The following is a 26104-nucleotide window of genomic DNA, read 5'->3' as shown; positions in this document are numbered from 1 at the left end:
GCACTAAGTGCCCAGTTTATTTTACATGCACATTCTCTTGCACCTAAACCTTATTCAATATGGACTAACCATTGTTTTCAGTGTTAAAGGCAGTTAAAACACATGTAAGGCAAGCATAAAATGGCACATGCTTTCAACGCCACTGAGGGGAGAAAAGGCCCTAACAGTTGGGCTAGCTTACTAATAATGACTTGCTCCACAAACAATTGATGCACATTTTGCATTTGTACATATACAGTGATATGAAAAGTTCCTAGCACTATAAAATGACTGGAAAAAGTCTCAGGCATTTGTCTTGCATGTCTTTTTTCATAAACACCAAAGTATTGATAAGCGTTGTGTATTTGAAATAAACAGCCACGGTTAGAAAACCGTAGGGTAGCACCTACATCAGAATTACAAAACAATACAAATCATATAAAAGAGTAAAACCTGGCAAATGAAGAGACCAACAAATACAGTCAATTTGTTCTTAATGCAACCAACAAATGTGGCTACTAAAGTCATTGGACAAAGTTAATGGCTATTTTCAGTCATATCATATGAATGAAATGTAGTTTTACAACTCATATTCACACAAGGAATGCAAATATACATGTGTGTTAGAACGAGGTAGGGAATAAGAGCTGGCTGGATAAAAAAAAAAATAGTTGCAGACATCTGAAAAAGGTCTGGGAATTTGATTGACAGGCGAGAGACGCAAACTTTTCTATCAAAAGATCAATATTTATTCAGAAAGGGTGAATGTGAGATTCTGCATTACAAAAACAAAACAAAAAGGAGATCTAAAAAAAAAAAATATATATAACACAAAACTTGAAACAATATATTACATTTCAAACTAGTAACTTAATGTTAATGTTTTATAAGTGTATTAGGTGATCATAACCTTTCTTAAAGAAGAAACACAAAAAGGCAGCCCTGTTAGGAAACTGTCTACAGCCGTGCAGTGGTTGTCACCTGATCTGGCTTCTCTCCCTCACCCCTCAAACAAAAAGGCCTTTGTGTTATCCAGCAATCATCTATTAGAATGGAAGCAGTAGGATTGTGCCTGCACAACCTACCACAATCACAAGCTTATAGGACAGCTGCAGTTGAGGGAAATCAAATTCTCCTGGCTGGAGATAAAGGACCTTCTTCCTTCTCTCCAGGTAAGTGACTCTCCTGGCAATGAAAAGCTTTACACTTTCAGTGATGATTAGTGCTCTCCTAGAATTGTTGAAGGTCCCATACTCTTTCTGTAATACTTGGTGGATCCATGGATACCGAATGCTATTGTAAAAAAAAAAGAGGCCTAAAGAGTGCCATGGGAGGACTGATTAATGCTGAGGGTCAATGGTGAAGGTAGGAGAGAGGTTTTCTTTACTAGGTTCCCTTTGCAGAAAAGGACAAAACCAGACCAACATCTTTACTAACATGTATGACCTGCTGCAGGCATGGGCCATCTAGAGATGGGGCAATATCAAAAACGCTATGTAACAATGAACTAGTTTATGCCATTTGAACCAGGGTAGCTGAAAAATTGCAGCTACCCTGGCTAAGGTCTTACATTACATTGAAGCTTCATTTTTCTGGAGGTATTTTGCAGATAGTGTAGGTCCAGGAGAAGCATTCTCAGTGACAATAGTTGTTTGTAAATGAAGGAAGCTACTCCACATATAATTAGAGCGTCATGAGATTATGGGCAGATTTATAAAACATAAAACAGATTCCTGGCAGATTATTGGAAATTAACTTAATTTATGACTGGAACTTAAATCATTTCAAATCCCACTCAGGGTAAGGCTAGCCTATAAAATCTGAAATAGCTCTATTATAGTCATTTGTGCAGCTGCTGAAACTGAATGTATCTGTTATGTGAGATCTAAAGCTGGCATTACAATTTGCAGTCTAAGGCAATGATGTCAACTAAGATCAAAGCACGTAAGTAGTGATACAAGCTACAGACCATAAACATGTGATGAAGAAGTTAAGAAGTACATAATGTATTCTTATGCTTTATCAGCCAACCAAATCCTTTACAGAAGTAAATGCACAACACTTCTGTCAGACATAAATTCGGAAGTGATTAAGAATGTACTGTTAGTTCCTATGAATGCATACATATAGGTGGATGTTTTCTTTCTAATAAAACAACTTATATAGAAATTTCCAGGAACAAAATATTTTAGTAAAATAATAATACCTAAGATAGTTATATGTGTTCTGAAGCAATAAAGGGTATATAAAATAATATAATACTGATGTGTATTTTAACATACTGATGAAGGCAAAAAAAATTCCCAAACATACAGCAAAACTGTCATTTTGCATCACAGCTTTTTCCCTGAGGCAACTCACTTCTCTTCCTTTAATTGTTATGCGTTCACAAAAAGTGTGGTGAATTTGAAAGTGTGCCTTTTCCCTTTTGGAACAACTGCTTTCAGTTAGAAAAAAACACATTAGATGGCTCCATATTCCTAACTACTTCACAGCCACCTCAAAAATTGTTAGTCTGTATCAAATTCCTGGCTGGAGATAAAACAGCAGTTGTTTGGAAGCATTCATTTTGAACTGAAGATATTCATTTTGAACTGAAAGCAGAAGTCTTCATGACTTCATACCAGTATAGATATGTTATTATGAGCTGTGGGAACAGCAACAGGGCTGTACTTTTATTTAGGCATTATTAAGATTAATGCAGTGCATGGCTGGTGTAGGGGTCAGCACCGATAAATATTTACTATTCAAGACTTGATGATTGAAGAAGTTGCCTAAGGATTCTTTATTATAATCAATCATTTAACAAAGGGCAGACAACATAGGGGACGTAATATTTGTGTTGCCACTGCATTGAATTACTCAAATAATTACATATGAGAGACAGGCATGTTTTGCATGTCCACCAAAAATGTGACTTCTATGTGAACATATAATCATTAATATGCTTCTAAAGAGAGCATCAAACAAGTAATTGTAGACAAAGAGAAAGACACAACCAGACTCAGAAAACTGCCTAGCTACATCTCTATATCGATGTGGTGTGTGTTCCACAGTAAAAACAGAGGTTTGAAACATTGTCTTAAGTAAACACAGTAATAGTATTTTTTAGCCTTTTTGTTTAAGTAGAATAAAACCAAAAATAAACATTTCTTCTGCATGAATAATAATTAGACAAATAATATATTACATCTACAAATGTATAAGCAGCTATATCATCTGGATTTGGAATATGCAAATAAAATTAGCCACACATTGATAATGTCACTGTGCTATGCACTAACATCTAATCTCTTCAATACATCAATGCTTTTATCAAGGCCTTGTGAATAAAAGTACAAAAGCAATAAAATAAGGCATGATGATTGATCATCAGCATGTTGGGCAAAAGCACAAAGCAAAAATCCTTTGGCGACCACAACTCTTACTGTGGCTGGATTTTTAAACATAAACTGCACATTACAAAACTTGTTTGTAAAGGGAACATGAAGATAAATGGACTAAATCAATGACTGTAAGATCCTGTGACTCGGGGTCACACATTTTACTCTTGTGTCAATAAAGCTTCCATCAGAAAATTGGTGAGTCTCCAATTAATAGGATCTCCAACAGTGCTTGTTTAGTGAGAAACACAGGAGTAATGTTTGGTCTGTTGAATAAATACAAGGCTTTCTCATATTTCTTATACAGCAGAGAATGCAGCCTTTGACACAGCTCAACTCCAAACTTTGTTGCATCCATGGAACTCAGTTGAGAACGATAATATGCCCGTCTTCTACTTCCTGGAGGGCCTTGTGCAGCGTGGAATGAAAAAAGATGCTGAAGATAATCAGGATCTTTAAGCCTCAGTAGTAGATTTGGACTTGTCAAGTAGGAGATGAAACACCAGTGGATGGATCTCCAAAACAGAACAACATGGCTCTTTCATCTCAGACTTATCTCTTTCTTGCTATAAGCCATGGTGTCACTCCCTTCAATTGAATGAAAGTTATGGTATTGGGTAAGTAGCCACAATAAGCATTCATCTAGCATGTGAGGTTCAACCACACAGCAAACTCTGAAGACGTCATGCATGCCGTTAGTCTGTACACACATTTAGGATGACATAGATCACTGGTGCTACTTGGCACTGTATTTCAGGTGGTATGGATTATTGGCCAGTATGTGGACCTATGCTTTAAACAAATTGATTCTTGATGATCTTACATGCCAGGCATAATATCATTTATGAGCTAAGCACTAATGTAGTGTCATGTAGTGTCAAACGTATGGTCGGGTAACTCCACCGCTCCAAAAATTCCAACAGCAGCCTTCACTACTGCCAAATAGCTTGTGCAAGATCACAACAAATGGACTTATGAACAGGTTGAAGTAGGTATATGTAAACTCATGAAATCATTATTTTCGATGTTTTTCTATAAATACACAGTTTTAATTATTTACAACTTCATGCTTGCATGGTTAGGCTTGTCACTGCAAAAAGAAACAGGAAAACAGCTATAAGTTGTCTGGTAGTGTAGGCAAAAAACAAACAGTGCATTTTGTGTGCATATTTCTGCTTCTGTTGTAGGGATAGGTTGCTTTTAAAGGGACCCTGAGCAGATCAGGCATTAAAGCATACGGTGCATACCCACGAATACATGGTAATACCGCCTCACTTACTGGCCACGATGTAAAGCATTCTGCCCCCGGTGTGACCGCTGTAAGTTACATTGGGGCCGGTAACTCTAAGCAAAGTTACGCTGGAAGCCAGAGCATGCGCAGACTGTATGACCCGACGTCCGCTTCTGGGCTCACAGCGCGACTTTGCTGAGAGTCGCCAGCCCAATGTTATTAACAGCAGCCATACCGGGGGGCAGAATGCTTTACATCACGGCTGGTAAGTGTATTACCATGTATTCATGGGTATGCTTAAATGCATACCCATGCAATCTGCTCAGGGTCCCTGTAAAAAAAGGATTTCTATAAAAATGTTGGATTGGACATTAATATTAACCATTTTAATTTATATTTTATTAAATATTTTTTTCCTTGAGAAGTTATAAGCTGAAAAAGGTTTTGATACTCCTCAAATGATACCAAATGAGTCTGAAAGGTAATGAGAGTGGCTTATGGATTCATTGAGAGCTTGTGAAACAAGAAAGGCAGCTACAGAAGGCTAAATTGGGTGGGTCTGCCTACAGCAAAGTTTCTTCTCACTGGTAAAACAACATTAAATCTTATTTTATGACATACTGGCCCTAATTTATTTGAGTCGCATTGTGTGCTATTAACTGGGAAAAGTTTGCAACTCTGCCTGCATTAAATCAGAAGTTAATGAGGACTGGCAAAACTTTAAACAAATAGCATTGTGCAGTTGTAGTCATGTGCAGCCCATGTGCTTCAAAATATGTATAAGCAAAAATGGGATTGGATCAGCACTACCAAAGTATAAAGCTCTTTATATGCAAATATTAGAAGTCCATCAAGAACAGAAGTAAAAAGCCGGCTTGTCCAACTTGTGAGAGTAGTGTGTCACCGGTAAATACTAGGTATCATGAATGCCATTGGTTGCCAAGGAAGTTTTTGAGTGACTCGAGGGACAATAAATAAGTAATATGTTTATATAGTAGAAGCGCCTGCAGGTTGAGTCTTCTGTACACAGGCAAAATGTCTTGATGAATTTTTCTGGCCTGTGTCACTAAAGCACACGGCTTTGCTTGTGTGGACAGCCGACATTCCCCGCCACGGCAAATTCAGATTGTAAAACACACTAAGCATGAATTATTTACTTATAGATTGCCTATGTTCTGCACTCCAAGTTATAGAAAGAAAAAGGCATGTGTTATTACATTAGCTGTGTCAGATAGACCAGCAGGAATGCTTGACAGTACATTCAAAGATTGGGTAATTTGTTTTTGTTTTGTTTCTTTTCTCATTTAAACATTTATTCATGTTTTAGTTCAGATAAAATGTATTACCTAAACTTTTATTAGAGTTAGAAGGGAGGTCAAGATGACCAACTTCTACCCATTTACTTGGGAGGGGATGGATGTTTTAGAGAGACCCTTATTATAAAAGGCTTTTAAATTCCATAAGTAATCATAACTTAAGTCCTCCCCGGAGTCAGGACCTACTCTTACATGTGTGTTGGTTGCTATCCGAACCTCCCTGAGCATAAGTGACAATGGATCCCTTGGGGGAAGAGAAAAAATACTCTTTCTGTACTGTCCCTTTTTTTTGGAGAGTCCCCCTCAAAGCTATCGACCATTTCGGCTGATATTGCTCATGGGATGGATTCACACTCTAGTAATTGTGCTTGAGGGCAAATCAAGCTTGTTTTTAAAATTAACTTAAAACTTAATAAACAAAACAAAACTATTGTGGAGATATTTCATAAACAATCCTATTCCCATGTATTATTCTGTAGCATTAACTTGGGTATTGCTAGTAGATTTTTCCATACAAGTGTATTAGATTAGAGATTGGCAACTAAACTGACAAGAGGGTTCTGGTGTCACTGGGACAGGAATTAAGTTCAAAAGGCCACCAATTTTAAAACAATTACCGTATAAAACCTGACAGAGGTTTTATTAATTTCCAACTACAAATAACTGAAAGGGGAATATATGGGCTGGCATCTGATTATACATAAATAAAAAAATGGCATCCTATTTTGCATGAATAAAAAAAGGGATATGTAAATGATCTTTGTTGATTTCTACCATTTTCACTAAGCTTAGTTGTTTTCTTAAGTAGTCATTTTATAAATATTTAACATGCAGTGAAAACATTAAAGAAGAAATCCATTAACTCTTTTGAAGATCACAAACAAAAAATAATAATTTTAGAGAATATGTCACAGCCCTTCCTCAAGAGAAAGTGCTGGATATGAGCCCCTCATGCCCCTTGTAGCAAGTGTCAGAGATTAGATATTGGCCTTTTGGCCCTTATTCAATTAACTTTTTCTCCATAATTTTTCATGTTTAGTTTAAAATATCTTTCCATGTGACTCCATGGCAGCATATGTGTGGGCTTAGCTCAAACCACTAACCCCCAATAGGACCTACTGTAGCTATAAGATTAGGCGACCACCAATGCAAGACATAATTTTTTCCCCCCTCTCCTTAGATTGTATCCCTGCAGTTTATCTGTAATATTTTTTCCATTTTAGTCGTGACCTGACGATATTTCTGTGGCCTTTCATCAGGTTCAGCCTCTACTGGTGGTGACCTGTGTGGTAAAATTAAACATCAATTTAATTAATTCAGAGAAGGCCCCTTTTCTGTTGGTCTTAGGGGACTATCAATTTCAGGTCTAACTGTCCTACATGGTTAGGGTTGTCAATCTGGTGATAGTAAAAAACAATCACTGAGGTTTCCAGTGTGATCCTGTATATTGTGTGTTGTCTTCCGCATCTGCTGCGTGGTTATGGCAAGGATTCCATAGTTGAATTCATCAAGATGGCAATTAAGATCCACTCTTTTTACAAAATGGGATTAGACTCAGGTGTTAAACTACTGGTCTTCTAGCTATTTTCACCTGGCTGAAAATTCCAAAATTTGAGATGTGACTTTAAAGGCAGTCTTCCTGGTAACTATATCCTCAGCTGGGAGGGTATCCGAAATCCAGGCTTTGGGTCATGCTGAGCCCTACCTGATGTTTTTCCCAGTCCGGGTTGTGGTCAGACCATTACAAATTTTATTCCCAAGGCGGCCAGTTCTTTTCTCTTCAGCCAAGACTGGACTTTGCCAGCTTTAAATGACCAAGGAACCGCAAGCTTACATGATTTAGATGTGTCATGGACACTTCAGGCATATTTCAGTCTAACCAAGAACTTCAGGAAGTCAGAACCTCTGTTCGCCATTCCATCCAGGTGCAGGAAAAGCTCTCCAGACTCTTCTAGAACTATATCCAATTGGCTAGTCTGGGTTAACAAGGACTCCTACAGGACTATTGACCTTGATTTACCCTTGGAGATTACGGCGCATTTGACAAGAAGTACTTCTACATCATGGGCAGCCTTTTCCTAGAGACAAGATGTGCCAAACCAAGCCATGGTCCTCAGTCCATATGTTCAGTCCATATGTTCATCTCTCACTACAAGGTTGATCCAGTTGCTTTTTCTTTTATTTCATTTGTAAAGAGAGTTATTTAAGAACCATTATTGCTTATAGATAAATTTATTTTGTGTGTTTAGCAGCATTGACTTGTCCCTCCCTTTCTTTATTACTATAGCTAGTTCCCACACACATGCTGCCATGGGGGCACATAAAAATGCAAAAATGAACACTCCCCTAGCCGTAATTTCCTTACCATCTTTCCATGTGCATCTTCATGGCAGCCTAGGCAATTTCCACCCTTCATTGATCTTCGGTGAGTTATAGTTACAAAGAATGCCTTGCATTGGGGGGTCACCTAATTTTATAGCTACAGAGCCCTATGAGGGGATAGGGAGTGGAGCTAGCCCCACACATAGGCTGCCATAGAGATGCACATGGGAAGGAAAATGACCATTAGGTGAGTTTTCAATTCTCCATTTTTTGGCACTCTGCAATTGAAAGGGTGATAAAGCACTATTATTTGGAATATTCTTTGGCTTGCCAGTGGCCTAAAAAGCATGTTATGGATAAGGGGTAAAAATATCACCAAGAAGAAAATTTAGAAGAAAAGGTGAATTGGATAAGGGCCTTTATCTCTTTGTCCATTGCAATGAAATAATTGACTCCATTTAGGCCTCATTCAGTCTCGGGCATTTTCAGGCAGCATTTCACACTTTGCTGATCACTGGCTGCAGCACAAGTAATCCGATTACTCACACTGTGGCGATTGCAGGGTGTTTGCAAACATGCTGCATGTAGCATTTTTCCAGCGATTGTGTCGCGATTCTCATTAACTGAAATGAAAAACGCAAAATACAATCGCTGAAACATTGCATAACACAGCAATGCAAAATCGCTGGACAATTGCGATCGCCATTTGCTGTTCCAAGTGTGAACAGGGCCTTAGTGATCTGAGCTTCTCCAATGTCCTTCTTTTAAATTAGACAGGAATTCTTCTTTAAACATTCTCACACATTCTCAGTAACTGCAAAAGACATGTCCACAGGCTCATGCACTAGATAATAAAGTAATTTAGCTTAATACAGCTGTACTAGTCTGAACTCACCTTTTGCCAGCAACCAGGCATTGGAAGTCCATCTGGTCCCTGTTTAAGCATACAATGAACAACATTATATATCTATTAATGCAACATGCAACCATAAGGTTGATAACAGGGGCCAAAAAAAGTTTGACTATAAAGGGCTCCTAAACTGTGATATAATTCCTAACTAAAATACAGTCTCATTTATAAGACACATACAATATTTTACTAAACAAATTGCTAAAGTAGTTATCATTATTCAATAAAATTAATATGAATCTTTATAGTTAGAAAACGTAGTACAACCCCATTTATTGGTTATATATAACCTCAGTTAAATGATCTTTAGAACTTAGAGTGTATTTTTGGGATGTATTGCTTGAATGGTCTTCATTAAAGGGAACCTAAACTGAGAACGATATGGGTTTTTCCTTTTAAAGTAATACCAGTTGCCTGACTCTCCTTCTGATCCTGTGTCTCTAATACTTTTAGCCACAGCCCCTCAACAAGCATACAGATCAGGTGCTCTGACTGGAGTCAGACTGGATTAGCTGCATGCTTGTTTCAGGTATGTGATTCAGCCACTATTGCAGCCAAAGAGATCAGCAGGACTGCCAGGCAACTGGTATTGTTTAAAAGAAAACATCCATATCCCTCTCAGTTAAGGTTCCCTTTAAGCATGCCTTAGCATTTAATTGGGACTGAAGTCAGGACTGGAACGTAACTGTTCGAAAAACAAAATTTCTTTCTCTTCCACTCTTCACAGTTGGGATTTTTTTAAAGTGCTGGTAAGCAGTGCGTGTTTTGTTTCCCAAAAACAATAGTTTTAAGTATTTTTTTCTAGTCTAGCCTTTGTTACAAGCATCTGCACTGAATTAATGCTCCTTTCAAAAAAAACTAATGAACACTCTCCAAACTTTCAAATCTTCAAACATAACTTAAAAACTTACCTCTTTATGCAAATCTATCATCTATAGTAGGCAACTGATTTATCCTAAGCTATCATTTTAGGCACACAATACCATCTTATATTCACTTCACCAGTTGCTCTTACCTTTTATATTACAAAGTTAGTTTGGTTGAAAAAATCCATCAAGTTCAACCAGATAGTTTAAGAAGATAGTTCCAACCTACTATCTTCATAAACTGATATATTTTTCTTCTATTTTATATTGACAGTACCTACTTTGTTTTCTCCTCTATATGTATACTGTATGTGTGTGATATACAGTAATATTTAAGTCCGTATTTTCTGTATTGCTATGATGTGTGCATGTACATTTGTATTATATACTATAAATCCATACAGCACTTTGGATAATGTTTGCATCACATAAAACAACAGGTATTGTTCCTGCATGAGGTATTGTTTTAGTACATCAGTATGTCCTATGAATGCCAGTTTTGTTCAATTCTTGGGGAGATTTATAAACATAGATATTATCATAAAACTGGCCAATCAAAATTGGAAGTGTGTATGCACCCTAAAGCCTGGTACACACTTTCAATTATGATTGACCAATCACTGACCAATTATACCACCTTCATGTGGTATGAGGATATACCTAAAAAATCCGCTCATAGTATTTAATATCTGTAGACCCTTATACTACATGGAGGTAGTAAATTTGGTCAGTAATTGGCCAATTATAATAGATAGTGTGTATCAAGCTTAAAGGCTACGCCTTTGAAAAAGTGTCTATCCATAACCCATGTCCCAAACCATTGATAATTGTAATCTAGCCATAATTTAGTTAAACTAAACTTGACTTGAACTGTGATACAATCACTAACCACTCTATACCTGTCATCCCTAAACCTACCACCTGACCTTTAAAAACCAAGAAATTATTGACACTTCTTTACTCAGTCAGATGCAAAACCATTGTTTGCATTGCTAGTAAAGCAAGTCAACTGTTCATAAGCCAATGCCTCCTTTAAAGGGATCCAAGCAGCTTTTTCTTTCTGCAGTTTGTCCTGGTTTCCAATAGCTGTAGGAGTTGCCATCTCTCCCCCCTCCCCCCCACATCATTTATCCAGCGGAAGGTGTGAATGTAATCAAGTGTAACATCTCCAAACTGTTTGAAGTACAGTGTCCCAGTGTCCTACCCCTCCCCCCCCCCCCCAACCTGCTCTTTCTGCAGACAGCAGGCGGCCATGGAAGTAGGGCAATAGAAGCCTCTAACAGACATTTAAAAAAAGAAGAGGTAGAATGGATTTTTTAGTAATGATCCACATTGCTAGCATGCATTATTTTTAATGTGCTATTGAAATTCCCTGGGAGTTAAAAATGCTGCTCAGATCACTTTATGGGCCATTATTCTTACCTTCTAAAATGATTTCATAAGTACTGTATGCTAATAACCTTTCTAAAAATAAAACCCTCAAAAGCATAGTGGTCCTCACTTCCACTAGCTCCTTACTGCAAGAATAACCGCTCTTGCATAGCAAAGACGACGTTACAAAAGTATATATGCAATATAGTAAAAGGACACTCATAAGTGATAACCATTCTATAACCTAAGTCTTATAAATCATCAACATACATTTATTTTACTGTGTCATTCGCAAAACTGCTGATCCCATGCACACTTAAAGCTTGCCATCATTCAGAGCAATCTCTGTTCAGAAAGACACCTGGCTGATTGTATGAACTCATGAATAGAGATGAAGATACATTTTACCTGGAGCATGCTCTGCTCTCTATATTAAGGAGGAACTATGATTCGTACTGTGAGCTTGTTACTGTAGAAGCATGGCCAATTTTCACTAGGGATGCTCACCGCGTTTCACGGAATTCCGTTTTCCGCGATTCCGGCCGGGAATTTGGTGATTCCGTTCCGTCGCATCGGAACGGAATTGCCATAGAGCTATAGCGGAAATTCCATGGAACGATGCGTAATTCCGGCAGAATGTGGAATTTTGTTAGCCAATCACAAGGAAGCCCCTAGAAGAAGTGACAACAACAGGATTTCTTCTAGGGATGCTTTCCGCGATTCAAATCGGACTAAGGATCATCCGGCAGAAGAAAAAATCTCTCTCTCTCCCTCTCCCTCTCTCCCTCCTCCTCCTTCATGGATCTTGTCTTCCAGGGATTTGTAGGGTCTCAAAAGCAAGCTCACATGCATTGGCCAGGGATCAAACCCAGGTCAACTGCTTGGAAGGCAGCTATGCTCACCACTATACCGCCAACACTACATGCTGAAGCCAGCCAGCCTAGCATGTACCATTGTGATATACCCAAGAGAAAAATTAGCTTGCTTATTTGCCTAATTTGCTAGATGAAAGCAGTGTGACACATGGTGATACTGCTTACAGGCTTCAATTCAAGACTTCCGAAAGATTATGTGCCCCCCTGGATGATGCTGGTGTAACACACACAGCAAAGGACAGCAATTTGAAGTCTGGAAGATTCCAGGGCAAGGGTGGGAAGTAGTGTTGGGCGAACACCTGGATGTTCGGGTTCGGGAAAGTTCGCCGAACATGGCCGAGATGTTCGGCATGTTCGGGCCGAACCCCGAACTCCCCGAACATCCCGCTTTTGGGGGCCCTATGGGGTCGCAGGCATAAGGGGGGAGCATGCCCAGATCGCGGGGAGGGGGTCGGAAATTCCCCCCACCCCCTCCGCTAGCGCTCCCCCCTCTGCCCGCTTCCCCATACAAAAGTTTAAGGAAAGTAAAACAGTACCGGTAGTAGTGGCTGGCAGTGGGCGGCACTGTGAAGTGAGTGAGGAGGAGGAGACCGGAGAGTGACGCGTTGAGGGAGGCCGGGCAGCGGGCGTGAGGTCAGAGAAAGGGCGGAAGTACCACAAGGGTACTACCGCTGAACCGCCCGCTGCCCGGCCTCCCTCAACGCGTCACTCTCCGGACTCCTCCTCCTCACTCACTTCACAGTGCCGCCCACTGCCAGCCACTACCACCGGTATTGTTTTACTATCCTTAAACTTTTGTATGGGGAAGCGGGCAGAGGGGGGAGCGCTAGCGGAGGGGGTGGGGGGAATTTCCGCCCCCCCCCCCCCCCCCCCCGCGATCGGGGCATGCTCCCCCCTTATGCCTGCGACCCCATAGGGGGTCCGTATTCGGCCGAACAGGGGCCCTGTTCGGCCAGGCATTGAGCCGTTCGGGCGAACCCGAACAGTTTGGCCGAACACCACCAGGTGTTCGGCCGAACTCGAACATCACCCGAACAGGGTGATGTTCTGCAGAACCCGAACAGTGGCGAACACTGTTCGCCCAACACTAGTGGGAAGGATGAAAAGCTAGGTGGCCATGCAACAATTCCTGCTAACCTAAAGCTTACTAAAGCAATTCTGTTCCGATTCTAAAGCTTACTTGTGGCTTACAACACATTAGCTTAAGACTTTACCAAATCCAACTCATCTCTTCAACTACAAGTTACATTGCAAGTTAATATCTAACATACAGTATATTTATTTTGCAGTATCTCTTGGCATTGGCACCTTATGTTGCTTTCTACAGATGGACTGTAACCAAAACCTCCTAATGATAAATGCAGCAGTGGTAATAAGAACTTCCAAAAATGAAGTCAGCAATGAGAGGCTCATGCTTCTCCCATAACAGGCTCACAGTAAAGCAGAATTTCTGGGTATAAATGAAAAACTTCCAGGGGAGAGGAATGGTTATAGAATGCTATGTGGCAATGTTACTGCACTCAGGTCATCTGATGGTTTCGCCCAGTGCTGTTTATTCCATTTAAGAGATGGCAGAGATCCTCCTCACTGATCGCACCAATAAACTATTTCTGGCTAGTGGCTAATCCACCATTCACTTTGCAGTTAAATACGATGGTGCTGGACTGGGAGTAGCTGTCTCAGGAAGCTGCTGTGTCCTCCTGTTTGACTTCATGGAATCCTGGTTATCTGAGGTAATCCGGGTTGCTTTGCTACAGATTTGGCTTTGATCTCTACACAGTTGACCTGGACCTAATGCTCTCCAGTTACTATAAAGGATTTTGCTTTCTTGTACAGTAAATTAATAATAGTTCAGGGATGTTAAAGTGCTTAGAGTGCTTTTAAAAACTGAAAGCCTGGTAGTTTCCTCTTTGAGTTTTCACCATTTAGGGCCCTCTTACACTTAACATGCTGCATTGCCTCTTCTACCGCACCTTGTCACAATGGCAATTAAAACCAATGGAACATGACACACTTCCTGCGATGTGCTCCAGCTGACAATGAAGCTGCAGAGTATTACTCCGCACTGCACATGGTGACGCACAAATGTTAAAATTTTGGTGTGTGTGTTGTGCGCATGTGCAGATATTAAGATGACATACTTCCTGTCTAGCATTATACACATGACTGAAAGGTGTGTCATTTTTAAAGCGGTATCGTCACCATAAAAATCAAATTTCAACAGCAATTGATCTGAGTGTATTAAGTGATAAAGATGCTAAGCCTGCATTCAAAACTTTCAAAACTTTTTCTGCTGTCATGATTTGGAGTTATCACATACTTAAGGAGCACTGGCCCTTTAGTAGTCGTGCCAAAGAATTGCATGCTGGGGGTTCTTTTTATCTATAATCTATTCCTCCTCTTCCCTTTATTTCCCTGCCAGCTGCTTATCTGAAACCTAATCCCCTAATCACTTGTGTTTACAAGCAAGGCTGAGGCGACTCAGCGATTGGAGGAGACAAGAAAAAAAGTAAAGGGCAGAAATGACATCATGAGCTAGCTTTAACTGTGGGCAAAAGACATGGCCCCCACCAGGAACAGGATTCTCGACATTTACTATTTAACATTCACTGAAATCAAAAACGTGGACAGTATAATACATGTGTTATGTAAGTAGATCAAGTATTTATCTACTTATATATGTGGTTTTTTCCCTGCTTTAAGGCAGGTTTCCTCCACTTTCCCTATCAACGCAGTCTGCCGCATATACTAAAATGTGTGTAAGGGCCTGAGCCCACTAACGCAGTTGTGTGCAGTTGTACGCAGTTGTGTTCGCTTTTCAGCATCTGTATCATTTATGTGTTGTTGAAAAGCGGACACAACTGCGCACAACTGCGTTAGTGGGCTCGGGCCCTTATGGTGCGGTGCGATGCGGTATATTTTTTTTTGCCGCACATAGATCACACTGCACAAATGTAAAATAACCCTTATGCTCATTTGATGTATAAATTCCACCACAGACCTTTACGTTAGACATATTGCAGGAAACTGTCACACTACTGGAGTAACACACAGTAACCAAGCAGCTTGGGTCGACCCAAAACCACAAGGAGAGTATATGGGATTAAAAGAGACCAAAAAGCCCTCCTACTAAAAAGCAATGCTTAGGTTGGTTTGCCTTAAAACAGAAGGAATTTGCCATAATTCAGCTTTAAAGCGGTATTGTCACCATAAAAATCAAATTTCAACAGCAACTGGTCTGAGTGTATTAAGTGATCAAGATGCTAATCCTGCATTCAAAACTTGCAAAACTTTTTCTGCTGTTATGGTTTGTAGTTATCACATACTTTAGGAGCACTGGTCCTAGTGCCAAACAGTGCCAAAGAGTTGAATGCTGGGAGTTATTTTTATCTATAATATATTCCTCCTCTTCCATTTATTTCGCTACCTAGCTGCTTATCAGACACACTCTCTGATTACTTGTGTTTCCAAGCAAGGCTGAGGTGACTCAGTGATTGGATGCGTAAATAAAAAAACAGCGCAGTTGTTAGTATACACTTCAGTGGGAGTGTCTGAAGACTCTGGGAGGAGGGCAGCTAATGAATACACAATAAGCAAGAGAAGGGAGGGGGAAAACAAGAGTCAGGGAGGATATGATGTCAGCATTAGCTTGGCAAGATGGCCACTGCCTAGAATAGGATTTTCTGCTTTTCCTTTATAAAATTCACAGGAATCATTACGTGGATAGCACAATACATCTGTTATGTAAGTAGAAGTAGTATTTATCTACTTATATATGTGTTTTTTTTATTTCTAGGTTAGGATGAGTGTCGCTTGTTCTTTAAGTGAACATCTGTGGTTATTGTAAATTCGTTCTGTTTTAAAATGGCAAACCAACCTAAGCATTGCTTTTTAGTAGGATGGCTTTTTGGTCTCTTTTAGTCCCCTATACTGTCCTTGTGGTTTTGGTTCACCCCTAGCTGCTTGGTTACTGTGTTGTACTGGTCCAAGCCCTATCCCATATCAATCCCTGCCATGCACTGATGAGGACCAAAAGTCTGAAACAGGCTGTCTGCATGTAGGGTTGATGCGGCTCTGTAAAATGAAAAGCTATAGGCTTGATAGACACCAGCGGTTCTGGATGCTAGCCTGGCTTTTTCGGGGCATAAAGAGATAATTTGCCATTACTTTAGTAAGAAACTTGCAACTGGAACACGGAAGGAATGGTACTGGGAGAAAGCATCGGGGTCCTGTGTGCATTACTACCATCATAGAGAAAGGCAAGTATAGTTTTTTTCTCTCCACTGACAGGTTTTAAATTTGCCCAGAGATCTACTTTCTGTTTTTATGCACCATATTTCTTTATACTATACAGCCAAGCAGATGAACAGATCATTAAAGCAAGCAAACTTGACAAAAATATGCATTCCCCAGATATAAATGGTACATACAGAATAAAGACAAATAAAACAGATGTGTAGTATGCATGCTTCATTTTTCCCCAGCAAAATAAAAGGAAAACATTTCTACTGTTGGGCTAAGATACGTGAACATTTCACTTAGCCTGAATCTTAAAAAAACAAAAGTCTGAGTATCTGTTTTATATATGAAGGAGTGAGGTGATTTTTTTTGTGTGAAGAATACAAATAAAAGAACCATGTTTGCCATATTGGTACAAGGAAAGGGATATGTAGTATCATTTTAGTATGGGCGGGATTTCAGATTCATGCTGAGTTGAGGAGAGGAAGCCGTGAAGAAAAACTACAGGGAAGGTCAAGTAAGTGTCACAGGTAGACTATGCTGTTTAATGGGTGTTCGGAGAAGGGAGTGGGCTGCAGGCTATTACCTTTTGATAAAAGGACTGTCTAAACTGCAGGCAGTCAAAAGCTACTAGGGCAAGCTCCTTAACAGAGGTTATCGTTTTTTACTGCAGGGTTACGTGTGCCTCTCTGGGCAAGTATGCCAGTGTTTGGTTGCTTGCAATACATTCTGAGGAAAAATACAGTGGAAGGACAGACAGTGTGAGCATTCACATGGATTAGAAGAGGGACTGAAAATATGATATCAGTAATTTAGTAAGATACACTTGATTCATGCAGAAGCATGCAGATTCTTTCCAATGCAAACATTCCAAGAGAGGCCTTTGCATTGGTTCCTAGCACAAGGACTGACATGCAGGGAGGATAGGAAAGAGAAATACTGTACCAATTGGCAAGGGGCATCCAGCCCATCCAGGCCAGGCTGACCTGGTTCCCCTTTTTCCCCCTTTAATCCACGGAAACCCTGTTTGTGAAGATTAACTTGCATTGTTACTGAAAATTATACTCCTTTTTTGCAGATATCTCCTCCTGTAGAAAATGAAAATAAAAGGAAGAAAAGGATGAGGCATAGCAAGCATCAAGACTCTCCCTGGATCACCAGGATGGGAATGAGTAACGCAAGTTACATTACTGAGACTCTAGTTCTTGATTTTGGTACTAAGAACGACTGCCAATCACTGATTTGCACTTTTATTTATATTAGGCAATCAACATGATAAGCACAGCACTTACAGTATTTACTTATATAGCCAAAATGAGTGCTAAGCAGGATGATTGCTTGATGTTTGCTTTTCCTCAAATCCGTTAGCATTTACAGCATGATGGACTGATTTTATGAGACATACCAACGGGCAAGGTGCATCTAATCCAGGGGCACCCTGTTCTCCTTTCTCCCCTTTAGGCCCTTTTTTGCCCTTCTTTCCCTTTTCCCCCTGTGGATACAATGGTTTATAAAAGGGAAAAAAAAAAAAAGCAAATGTGTTGAATAAAAAATTTCACCAAATGAGAGGTTTGAAGGACCATTTACCAAGGCATTGTTTAAAAGATAATTACTACATCATTTCCTGTAGAACTGTTGATGTAGTTCAGCAGGTGATAGTTCATTAACAATGTGAGGGGTTTTCTTACTGAGAAAAATATCAGACTAGTGATGAATATGTGAGAAAAGAAGCAGAATAGGTAATTGTTTTAGGGGAATTACTATATTTACAATCAGCTGAAAAAAAGTAGCTAACACTGACGGGTTTATGTTGGCTTGTGGAAACACCAACATACCAAGGGTGTAAATAGAAGATGCCAGGCCCCCCCAGTGAAATCCATCTGCCTGCCCCTGATCCCAGTAAGGTAGCCTGTGTGCCCATCCATCCACAGATATAGGAAAGCAGGGACAGCAGGGCAAGATACTTTACCTACTTCCTGCAGAGGCACAGGTCTTCACTCCTCTCTCCAGTGCAGTTCCGCGTTGTGCAGCCCATCTCTGTGTGTCATGTGACACGCATCAAGAGTCTCAAGGAGAGGTTGTACGGCACCGAGCTGCACAGAAGAGTGAAACGAGGACTTGTCCCACCACTGGAATCAGGTAAAGTATCACATTCTACAGCCGCTGCTTTACAAGTCTCCAAAGGAACAAATCCCCTTAGTCCCTAGTGGCCTTCCCCTCCCCACATGATGGCAGGTGGAGCGGGGGTCTATTATTACGCTACTGTGACATACAAAATCCAGCTTTCACTAGTGCACCTGAGAAGTCAGCTTGACAGTGAAGATGGATTTTGTATTGTTTCCAGCAGTTAGATGCTCACTAATTTATATCTAAGAACTAAGCATCACTCTGTGCTTCTGTGTCATGTGTTACTGCCTCCTTTCATTTATACCATTCCAAAGGTAGTACATTATTTTAACAACACAGCTTCCCACTTCACTAATGTATGCCGCTGAGATGTATGGACATGCACCGTAACTGGTATCAGTGTGGCTAGGGCCATTAGCCAAGCCTCAAGGCATGTGGCTGGATGGTAAACCGTTAACTGTCATGTCTATGATCATCTCATATTTATGCAATGTAATGATGTTATGGTAGCTGTGTACTGTGCATCCAAGCATTTGTTAATGCAGACCACATAATTTGATTCCTAACCCAGGTCGGTTTAAGCAGCACAGGGCCCCGGGGCAAAGGTAAATGGGGGCCCCCTACCCTAAGGGAGTCACCCCCCCCTACCCAGGGTTAACACCTTGACAGCCAGCCCAGTGGTCTGGTACCCCCACAGCAAAATTTCTAAGGTAGTGTGGTGTCCCCAGTATAGGTAGAGTAGTGGTCCCCAGTATAGGTATAGTAGTGCCCACAGTAAAGGTAAAGTAGTGGCCCCCAGTATAGGTAGAGTGGATCCCCCCAGTATAGGTAGAGTGCTGCTCCCAGTATAGGTAGAGTGCTGCTCCCAGTATAGGCCCCACTCCCGTGCTCCTCTGGCTGTGTCTGTTCAGCTGTTCAGACCCGCTGATTAGTGCAGCAGCAGTGATGGCTGGGTCTTACCTCTCACCATCATACATGTAAAGAGGCTGAGAGACCGAGAGGAAGCCAGAGGACACCTAGTGGCTGTATTAGAAACGCTGGAGAGACACAACACTGATCAATTGATCTGTGGGTCTAAACGGACACAGCCAGCGGAGCACTGGAGGGGGGCCCTGGTGGAAGTGGAAGTCTGGGTCCCTCCTCCCCTGCAGGAGTGGGGGCTTCTGAATGTAGGAAGGGTGCCCTTAAAAAATTCACAGGGAGACCCTTGCAACATAGTTATGCCCCTGAGACTTGTGACTGTAATAAGTGTTTTTCTATGTGTTTGCCTATAGGGATTTTATGTTGGGAACAGGATAAAATGCAATAGGTCCCATTATTACATTCAAGCACAGCAACAGCCTGTGTACATGAACTCCATCTACTCATCTATTGCTATTCACTTGGCAGGTAACACACTCCTTCCTGCTTCCTTGTCCATCTGTTCTGCCTGCCAACAGATTGGATTCACAAAACTTATTTCATGAATTAAACCCAAAAATAGAGAACCCAAAAATCAAGCAAGAAAAATAGTTTTCAAATAAAATTAATCAGGAATAGTGTTGATTGTAATGAGTAATTTTGGTTTTGTGAAATTTGAGAATTTGACATATGAGAAAACACAATTTTGCATAAATACATTATATAGCATACATGTATTTCATGTACAGAGGCTCACACTTTGCTAACATAATAATAAGGCTAATAAGACTAATAATGTTTGACTACAGTTGTCAGGGCCGTTTCTTCCATGAGGCCAGACTGGGCAATTGCCAGGGCCTCAAGCTTCTCATGTAATTCTCAAGCCAGAGACTTTAGAGGTAATTCCTTTATTGGTAGCACAGTTCCATTATAAGGGCCTGTTTCCACTAGAGCGAATCTGCAGTTTTCTGCATGCAAATTCGCATAGCCAATTATAGTCAATGGGCCTGTTTTCACTATCCCAAAAATCTACGTGGTGTGCTGTGCAGAAAAAAATCTGCACAGCAGAGCCATCAGAATTTGCACACTGCAAGGCTAGTGTGCGATTCACTTGTAATGTCATAGAAAGGAAAATCGCATGCATTTTCGTCATGCAATTTTCCATGCGTTTTCGCGTACGTTTTCGTGTAAAAACCAATGTTAATGCATACTGGCATTGACATGGTTAAAATCGCATACCGAAAACTGCAAGTTGACATGGTGAAAATCCGCATACAAACGCGTACGAATCCGCATCCGCATGCAGATTCATTTACGCGGTTTCCTCACCGGAATCACAATGCACTATTGGAAACGTAGCCTTTATCATTGAAAGAGGAACTCCATTGAAAATAATGTAATAAAAAAGTGCTTCATTTTTACAATAATTATGTATAAATGATTCAGTCAGTGTTTGCCCATTGTAAAATCTTTCCTCTCCCTGATTTACATTCTGACATTTATTACATGGTGACATTTTTACTGTTGGCAGGTGATGTAGCTGCTGCATGGTTTTTGGCAGTTGGAAACAGCTGTAAACAGCTATTTCCCACAATGCAGCAAGGTTCACAGACAGGAAACTGCCAAGAGTACGTACTTTTCTTGTTTTTTTGTGGGAGGGGTTTCACCCCAATATTAGCCATACAGCGACACCTAAAGGTCTGTTTGTGAAAATCAGCTACTGATTGGGATAAAGTTCCATTCTTGGTCGGAGTTTCTCTTTAAGACAGGTTTGCAAGACACTGACTTGAATTGAACTTTATCCCAATCAGTAGCTGATACCCCCTTTTACAAGAGAAATATAATGCTTTTCACAAACAGACCATCAGGGGGCGCTGTATGACTGATTTTGTGCTGAAACCCCTCCCACAAGAAGCTCTGGGACCGCGGTACTTTTGGCAGTTTGTTACAATGTAACAAGGTTCACAGACAGGAATTAGCTGTTTACAGCTGTCTCTAACAGCCAAAACAGCTAGGAGCAGCTACATAACCTGCCCACAGTAAAATGACACCATGTAATAAATGTCAGAATGTAAATCGGGGAGAGGAAAGATGTTACAATGAGCAAACACTGACTAAATCATTTATACATAATTATGGTAAAAATGAAGCACTTTTTTTACTACATTATTTTCACTGGAGTTCCTCTTTAAGGTAGGCTCTCCATCTGTCTACATATACCAAAACACATGGCTTTACTCCAGAATATGTGACGCTGCTTGTTCTACTACAAGAATGTCAGTAGTTCATCTTGTGACTGTATGTGGCCTTAGTAAACAAGTGCAACCCTATGATAAGAAAATGTCCTTCATACCTATCAGTAGGCTGTAAAAATGGATGAAAAGCAGATATCACCATTTACTTATTTAGTAAAAAGGTGAACTAGGAAGGAAGGAGACACACTATTAGTAAACAATAGACAGCAGTCAAGGAAAGTTCAAGGATTATTCTGAGACCACTGTGCAGAATATGCAGCACAATCTGACTCTTACGCCAGTGCTAACAATGCACAGTTATCTCTGAAATAAACCAGTTAGGTCAGCGAAAGGGAAAGCCTTAAGGAAAAAAAGGTCAAGGAGGTAATATTGCAGGAGAACACATTGGTATAAGGAGGAGTAGGGAATGCACCGCTAGAAAGGTAGGTGTCACAAGACAGTTGGACAATCTTGATCATACAATGGTAAATGAGTGTGAGCTGAGGTCAAATACAGCAAACAAAAGCAGGAAAAGAATGGAATGGGAAAAAACAGCATTTTAAAAATAAAGTAGCCATAGCATTACATAGTATTGTTAGACACTAATTACACTATGACAGGACTTCCCAATCTTGTTCCACTAACATATGCACATCGCTGAGACATCAATTGTGCATAGTTGTGGTTTCCTAGACAGGCCTGCAGATGTTAGTTGAGGACAGTATGTATCCGCCTGTGTGCCAACAACACATTTTATTGACTAATATACAATATATTTCTTTTAAGGTGCAGGCAAGGCATATTCAGGGATGATCCAACTTTTTACCCCTTTTTAAATTTTTGTTAAAATATGTAACACTATAGTGGTCTGGGAGCCCCCCATATCTATGAATAAGATACACGATCACAGGTGAAATTACTGTGCATTCAAAGTGCATGGCAATTGTACTGGTCTTTATGCAATTAAGGTCGCATGTATTGCACACATATTGCAACTTGCATTACCTAAGTAACACATGCATTGCTAGTGTAACTTCTAGCAATGTGCGCATCATACTAACAATGCATGCATTATTAAGGTAACGTGAGTTGCACTATGTGGGCAAGGAAGGCAACACAAGTTGCGTAAATAGTGGTACAATTGCCGGGCTCTATGTGCGCATGGTAATTGTACCTGCATTTAGTGGATATGCTGCATGATGTGAAAAAAGCCCTAATACTAACCTTAGAAGCGTTACAAATGTTTTGTTGCTGTAGAACCAATGGCAACATAAGTCATGGCCTAGTGCAACTGCTGAGGACAGAAGTGCTCATGGTAGAGGACCTGTTGTACCTGGAAGAAGGAGCTGCAAACTGTAGAGGGAGCAGCACCATAAAACTGGTCTTGGGGGCTTTCTCTGGCTCTTGTGCTTTGCATATGTCTCTTTGATTTGCTAAATTAGTCCATTGTTATCTGTCTTTAAAAATGGCTGTCACTGTGCTTTGTTAATGACTTTGCTTTATTGACATTGTCATAAACATTATTTGTTGAAGCTAACTAATATCAGGTATTGTTTATCCTTGAAGCTTTGCCAGTAAATGTAAGTGACTAAGCAATTTGAGAACTGACCATCCCAGCACTTGCTGGAAAGGTCGAAGTGCACTGCTTCCAGTCCAGGCTGTAACTAGCTCTTGGCACACAGGAATGACACTGCATTTATAGAGCTTGAAAGGTTAGGGGAATTCAGGTACAAGCTTGCCACATGAACATTGAACACTTCAGTCACCTTTTCTCCCCTGTCTCCTGGGTCACCTTTCTCTCCTCGAGGACCCGGAAAACCCTGAAACAATATACAAAATGACCTCCTCTGACTACAGTCAGCGCATGCGTTAAAGGGAGCTGAGCTTTTCTACTGAGAATATTCTATAGCACAAATGAAGCAAACACTCACTGCAGTGGTGAAAGATTTGCGCCAGTATTCACTACTGAGTGAAAATTGCATCATCTAAAAAAAAAACTCGTCATAATTCTAAAGATTTGCTTTTATAAGGAAAGAATTCATGTATTTCCGAATAAAAGAGACATTTAAAGTGTTTTCCAATAGTAGCCAATCCAATACTTTGGAACCCATTCATAGCACAGCGAGAAGGCTGCCTGTTTTGGACTTTCTGATCTGCATAAGTCCATGGCATGGATTGTTGCTATAGAGCCATATTAAACCTTTAGCAGTCAATTTATATAGAGGCTTGTAAGTGCTCCAGGTCAATTTATTTTAGCACATTTTTTTATTTCTTATTTGTTACATTTCCTTGCTACTGTTTAGTACTGCTGTAATGTGTATTTATGGCCACTTGCAACTAGAGGGCAGTGTGAGACAATAGCAGAGGACTTCTGCTTTCAGTTTCTATATTCTCTGCAAGCAGAGATACATCAAAGCATTCCAAGAATTTATAGCACAACAATATAATTCCTTTGAAGTTGCTAATGGGTTAATCCATGCCATGCACAGATAAGAACCAGAAATTTTAAAACCGACTGTGTGCATGTTGGATTGCTGTGGCTCTGTAAAATGTATAAGTTAAAGGCTCACTATACCACCAGCAGTTCTGTATGTGCAGCCTTTCTTTCAGGGGAATAAAGAGATGATGCATCCTGGGAAACCACAGTTGCTCACTTACAGCTGAATTATCGCAAATACCTTCTGTTTTAAGAAGGCTAAATTATATTAAGTTAAACTTCGGAAAATAAAGATGCAGACAGCATGTGGTTTTGGCTACTACTGGCAATATACTTAATATACGCTTCTTTGTATAGGAGGCCAGAGGCCAGTTTAGCAGCAGGCACAGTAGAGCCTTAACGGTGCAGAGGCAGGGAGGTAGTGTCCCAAAGCCACCCTATACCCTACATTTAGTGATTACTAAAGAACTGCTTGAACCCACCACAGCCAAGATTACTGGATTCTGGTATTAAGTCTGAATTTACATAAGAATTGCTGCCACCAGTAGGGGATAAACAGGGATAAACAGGGAGTTGCAGAAATACAAGTGCACACATAGGGCCCAATTTATTAAGGCTCTCTGAACTGGAGATCTTTGAAGAACATATATGAACCTGATAACCTGACCTGGATCTGGTCTACTACAGAGTGCCTAAATTTACAGCCTACTTGGACACACCAGCTTGTAGAAAAGACTGCGGTAAGATTAGCAAACAGTAGTTGTGTACATTAAGATTTTGTAAAATAGGATTACAGGATAATGTATGTTCTATGAAACACCCTAGCCTGGAGCAGCACAGTAAATCGGGCCCATTGTCTTTCTGGAACTCAAAATATTGAAAACAGGTGCACTGCTTTAGAAACGGACAACTTCTACCACCTGCCACAAAGCAAAATGAACCTTATCTGTCTGGTTTTTAAACAGTTTTGGACCTATAATATTTTTCAGCTGTTTGAAAGAAAGTGTATAAACAAAAGAGAGGGAGCACCGTTTCCAAAAAAAGAGTATGCAGCGTGCCCAAGGTCTCTCCCCAGTGCCTCCTGGGAAGTGCAGTCCAGATAAAACAGAAAGGACCGGCACCGCTGTCTTGTATCAAAGCTCTTTTAATAGCACCAAAGTGGCAGCAGTGACAGACTGCTGTTTCGGTTTACACCTTTATCAAACTGATGGCTTTGAGCAGTTTGATAAAGGTGTAAACCGAAACAGCAGTCTGTCACTGCTGCCACTTTGGTGCTATTAAAAGAGCTTTGATACAAGACAGCGGTGCCGGTCCTTTCTGTTTTATTTGTTTTGAAAGAAAGTGAACATGGCAAAAATAAAATAAGATGATTCAAATATGTAAATGAAATGTTTTGAAGTGTGTACATATAGCATGCAAACACCTCATGCCTCACCCACGTATACAGCTAGACAATTAACAACTTACATCTAGGCCAGGTTCCCCGTCTTTTCCCTGCAAAAAGAATTACACACATTGCTCATAGCTGCTGAATGCCAGGTTATAAAATAATTTGCTCACATTAACGTATCAGTGAAAGATAATAACACGTCATAAAACCTACATCTGTATGCATGAGCCAAACTTTAATTATACCCCCAATGGTACCTGATAAGCACATTAATCTAAGTAGTGCTCAAGTAATACAAGTTCAAAGGTTATTACACAAAAGAAGTAAGATGCAGTCTAGGTAATACTTGTTGTAACATAAGGGGCTTGATTCACAAATCGGTGCTAACCTACTTAGCACGTCTAAAGTCTTTAGACATGCTAACCAGGGTGCTAAGTAGGTTAGCACCGGATTTCTCAATCAGATCGCGCGCAAAGTTTTGCACAAAGTCGTATGCGCGCGCTAAGTCCCATAGGCTTTAATGG

General features: G+C 40.3%; 1 protein-coding gene across 1 annotated transcript in view; it reads right to left on the bottom strand.

Annotated features, from left to right (window-relative positions):
• Nucleotides 1–705: 705 nt before the first annotated feature.
• The window catches only part of LOC137571854 (collagen alpha-1(XXV) chain-like), a 207064-nt gene continuing 181665 nt past the window's right edge, over nt 706–26104 (bottom strand). Inside the window, exons 31-35 of the mRNA XM_068281586.1 lie at nt 25658–25684; nt 23520–23573; nt 17898–17984; nt 9127–9165; nt 706–3950 (exon numbers count right to left, since the gene is read on the bottom strand). Of these exons, the coding sequence (XP_068137687.1) occupies nt 3915–3950; nt 9127–9165; nt 17898–17984; nt 23520–23573; nt 25658–25684 (243 nt within the window). The 3' untranslated portion in view covers nt 706–3914. The remainder of the gene's footprint in view (nt 3951–9126; nt 9166–17897; nt 17985–23519; nt 23574–25657; nt 25685–26104) is intronic.

This window comes from Hyperolius riggenbachi, chromosome 1, assembly GCF_040937935.1.
Source record: "Hyperolius riggenbachi isolate aHypRig1 chromosome 1, aHypRig1.pri, whole genome shotgun sequence".
Classification (NCBI taxonomy): Eukaryota; Metazoa; Chordata; class Amphibia; order Anura; family Hyperoliidae; genus Hyperolius; species Hyperolius riggenbachi.
Note: the sequence above shows the minus strand (reverse complement) of the source record. Positions and strands in the feature narration are given on the sequence as shown.